Source organism: Erpetoichthys calabaricus, chromosome 4, assembly GCF_900747795.2.
Source record: "Erpetoichthys calabaricus chromosome 4, fErpCal1.3, whole genome shotgun sequence".
In the NCBI taxonomy this organism is placed as follows: Eukaryota; Metazoa; Chordata; class Cladistia; order Polypteriformes; family Polypteridae; genus Erpetoichthys; species Erpetoichthys calabaricus.
In genome coordinates this window covers 304090177-304094924 of record NC_041397.2, presented here as the reverse complement: position 1 = coordinate 304094924, position 4748 = coordinate 304090177, and the positions used below count along the sequence as shown (strand labels likewise).

Genomic DNA, 4748 nt, shown 5'->3' with positions numbered 1-4748 from the left:
AATTTAATATACAAATATGGATGTCAACTCACTGTTGCAAAGAATTGCTTTTTAATGTTTTTGATTAACAAGCCATTATTATAGAAATCATTATTATTTAGAACATACGCACATAAGAAATTTAACAAATGAGAGGAGACCATCGAGTCCACCAAGCTTAGCTAATCGCTAAACTGTCCCAAAATCTCATCCAGATACTTTTTAAAGGTTGTCAAGGATTTAATTAGGTGCCACGGGTTAATTTATTCCAAATTTTCAAAAATCTGTGATTAAAAAAGTACTTCACTCCTAAATGTATTTCCCCCTTAATTTCCATTGATCTCCTTGAGTACACGATTGACCCTTAAGTTGAATGAATTCTGCTGGATCTACTTTATCAATGCCTTTGAAATTTTGGAAGACTTGGATTAAGTCTCTTATGTATCCTCCTCTGTTTGAGACAAGACACATTTCATTCTCTGAGTCTGTCATAGCAAGACTTGTTGTTTAAGTCCTCAGATGCACTTGGTTACTTGTCTCTGTACAGCTTCAAGTGCTGCTATGTCTTTTATAGCAGTGTGGTGACCAGAACTGCACAGAATACTCCAGATGTAGTCTGACTAGTGCATCACATAATCTAAGCATGGCATCCCTCGATTTATATACCACACGTTTTAATAATATAACAACATTTGATTTTTAAATAGACCTTGTGTATTGCTTAGATGAGGAGAATGTTGTGTCAACATAAACTTCTAAATTCTTTTCACAGATTATTAGCCTCTGTCTCCTGCCAGTTAACCTACTTTAGATCCAGTTTTGTAGGTTACCTCTAATACCATCAGCTTCTAGTAAATCATGTTGTATGCTTTGCATTTGTCAATTACTGCAGTAGCCTGCTAAACCAATTCGAAAAATTGGTTTGGCAAGATCTTCCTCTCGTAAACCCATGCTGGCTGCTATTTATCATATGATTTTTATATAAATACTTCTCTAATTTATTAATTTACAGTTTCATAATTGTGCATGGCACAAAAGTAAGACTTATTGGTCTGTAATTCACTAAGATCAAGTTTGTCTCCCTTCTTTAGGACTGGAGTCACATTTGCAACTTTCTAGCCCTCAGGTACTTCTCCTTTCTGAAGTGATTGCTCACATATGCCTAATAAGTATTGATAGAGGACGTCTTTTCTTTCTTTCAGTACCAAAATCGTTAACCTGCTGGGAGCAGATAAATTTAATTGAAAGCCAATATTAATCAAAAAATGCTAAGTTAATTGTAAAACATTGCTAATATAAATTAATAGTTTGACTTTATTGTTGCATTGTAACTTGAAATGAAGTATATATACATGCTGTGTTAATTCTAAGTCATGTATCATTTTAGAATTAAATTTTGTTATTGATTTTAAAAAATAATGTGTTAATTTTAATACTTCGACTTTATATTAAAATAAAATATTGCTACATCATTCCAGCCTGGTAATCTTTAATTGATATAGATCAAAATAAGATCTGTTATGTGGGCCTCAAGACTACAAAAATGAGTAACAAAGAATTTTATTTTACCAAATCAAGAATTTGGAAGGTACAGGTAGGGTTTTAAGTGCACAACATTAAGCGTCCTTTGACTTTGTTTTTTTCTGTTTCTTGTAGTACGATCTCAAAGATAAGCAAATGAACGAATCCAAAGCCACATCTTTCACGGAATTTGAACTGATGGGTTTTCCAGGTCTGCTGGACTACAAGATGTTTCTCTTTGCTGGATTCCTTCTATTGCTGTTAATCACGCTAACGGCTAATCTCCTCATCCTCTTTCTGGTGTTACTGGACCATCGGCTTCATACACCCATGTACTTTTTCCTCTGTAATTTATCTGTACTAGACATATTAACTGCTACATCAATTATTCCCAAACTACTGGTGGTTCTCTCTGGACATGATAAAACTATTTCATTTGCTGCTTGCTTCGTACAAATGTATTTCATAGTATCATTTGGGTCAGCAGAAAACTGCTTGGTGGCAGCGATGGCGTATGACCGGTACATTGCAGTGGTTAAGCCGCTGCACTATAATGTGATTATAAATTTCAAAAAGTGTATGCTGATAATGATGATAGTGTGGATACTTGGATTTCTTATTCCACTTGTGTTGTTAATTTTAGCTACTAACCTGCCTTACTGTGCCTCAAATAGAATCATGCACTGCTTTTGTGATTATCCATCTGTAATTTCTCTAGCTTGTGCTGACATTACAGATCATGTCAATGGATCATTTGGGGTTGCTTTGATTGCGATTTATGTACCCTTGCTTTTTGTACTGTGGACGTATCTCAGAATTATAGTTTCTGTTCTAAAACTAAAATCAACAGCAAGTCTAGCAAAAGCCTTTTCAATGTGCTCTTCACATATGACTGTTGTGCTGATGTATTATGTTGCTTCCTCAGTTGTATACGCAGGGCTAAAAATTGAAGGGATCTCATATGATGGAAGAATTTTTATTGGTGGTTTGAATTACTTTTTAATGCCAATGGTGAACCCTATGATTTATAGCTTAAGAAATGAAAAGATGAAGGAAGCAGCACAAAGATATATCCACCTCAAATTTCTTTTTCCACAAAATGTCAAGAATTCAATTAAAGGTAAAGTCAAGGTTTTACCAAAAAATGGCATAACATCTTCTGCATGAATGCAGTCTGGCACTGTCACTGGCATCAAAGTTTTTTTTTTTACTGCTGTCATAATTTACATCTTGTATCCTATGTCCTATTTTCCATGCATAGGTTGAAAAAGCAAACATGATAAGCGTAAACTTGTACAGATCTCCTTGCATATTGCTTTGAATCAAAGTTTAGTGGTATTTTGTTTACTGTTTTATTATTATTTTTTCAATTATATGCAGTATTTACAAAATGTCTACCCCTACCCATACTTAGTGCTGCTGTCTCAAGAAAGCCAGGAGAATGGGTTTGAACAAGGAGATAACATTTTTTTCTACAAGTTTGTATACCTTTTCTCTGGGTTACTCCAGTTTCCCAGAGGTGTTAGGTTAACAGGCGATTCTAAAGTCACCCAGGATGCAGGTGTGTATGTGTCAGTGTGCCTTGTGCTTCTTCCAGGTTTGGTCCTGGCCTACTCCCAAAGTTTTAGATATATGAGTTGGATGATGTTTGGTATATAAATTAATGGACAAACATCATGTCTGTATCTGAAAATCTTTATTAGATATTAAACCAGACATAATGAAAGTTTTTCCTAAAAGAAATGCATTAAATTCATATCAAAGAGTTTTTCCAAATTAAGTTTAATATATATGCTATATTGTCAGGATTGCGGAACACAAACAGGTAAACAAAGAATCAGTTTATTCTGTTTCTTAGAATATTTATTTATTACTTAAATAAATCTCTCTTTTAAAATAAAAAAATCTTGGGTCAAGACGTGATCTTCTTGAAAAGACATTTTGTCATCCCGCGAGGCTAGACTTTACAACCTTTGGAAGCAAGACCCGTGAGACGGTGACTTTTACACGTCACTCCCTACTTACAAACAAACAATTTCAAACAAGATCACGGACATCTATCCTCTCAGCTGTTTGAATGCTTTTGGCAGACACTTCATGTGCTCCCAGCTCTTAAAAATTTTATACGTTCTAAGACTTCATAAAGACGTTCAAAAACATTGGCAAGATACACATGCAGAGCGGGTTAGAGATTATGAAAGCAGTTGAATTCGAAAGGCCCAAAAACAACGGCATGATACACATGCAGAGCAAGTTAAAGAATATGAAAGTAGTAAAATTCGAAAGTATCAAAAAAAGAAGGTAAAGATCGAATTAGCACAAACAAATGGAAATTATTACTCGGTGAAATAACGGAGCAGCAAAAAGAGATCGAATATATAGACATAGGTGATATATCAGAAGTATGTAAATATTGTAAGGCTTTAAAGTTTAAGTCGGACAGCTATAGATCATCAAATTCGTGTTGCCATCAGGGAAAAGTAGTGTTGCCTCCCAATGAAGAGGCGTATCTGCGAGAATTAAAAGATTTGTTGTTTGGTGAAAGTGAAATCAACAAACACTACAGGCAAAACATCTGAGTATACAATAAACTTTTTGCAATCGCATCATTCAATGCTCAGAACATAGATTTACACAATAATGGACCATACGCTATGAGAATCTGTGGTCCCGCAACAATTAAAGCCACGACAAGTTTAATTTCAAAGAAACTACAATTTGGTCAAGTTTATATTTATGATCACGGAGAAGCGATGCAACATAAAATCGAAAGAGTATGTAACAATTCCCATGAAAATAACAATCTCTTTAAAATGTATATCCGGTTAACCAAACCCGGGGGTAGGCGAGCGAAGCGAGCAGAGGGCGTGGCCCCCTAGTAAATAAATAAATATATATATAATAGAATAAAATTATTCTATTGCTTGTTTTTGGGTAAAGTGGCCTATAAATCAAGAAAGTGATGAAATCCAAAATAAACAATACGACTCACAAACTCCTTCATAAACAATTTTTTCCAACTCTGAAGCCTACTTTATAAATATAGAAGTTGTTAACCAAGAATAGAAAAATACAAGGAAAAGCTCAAAAGAACAAAAATAGACAAAAAGGTGTTGATCAAAAACCAATCCTGCAACAAACAAGTCCAAATCCACAATCCAAAAGAGAAAACCAGGAACAGATGCAAAATCTACTAAATTTTAAAATGTTATGGTCTGCATATGTGTCCTGTCCCTCCGAGCAATCTG

General features: G+C 34.5%; 1 protein-coding gene across 1 annotated transcript; it reads left to right on the top strand.

The window, feature by feature from the left end:
- Nucleotides 1-1656: 1656 nt before the first annotated feature.
- Nucleotides 1657-2667, top strand: LOC114641293 (olfactory receptor 6N1-like). The gene has a single exon (XM_028790365.2). The coding sequence runs from the start codon at nucleotides 1657-1659 to the stop codon at nucleotides 2665-2667; it is 1011 nt and encodes a 336-aa protein (XP_028646198.2).
- Nucleotides 2668-4748: the final 2081 nt, after the last annotated feature.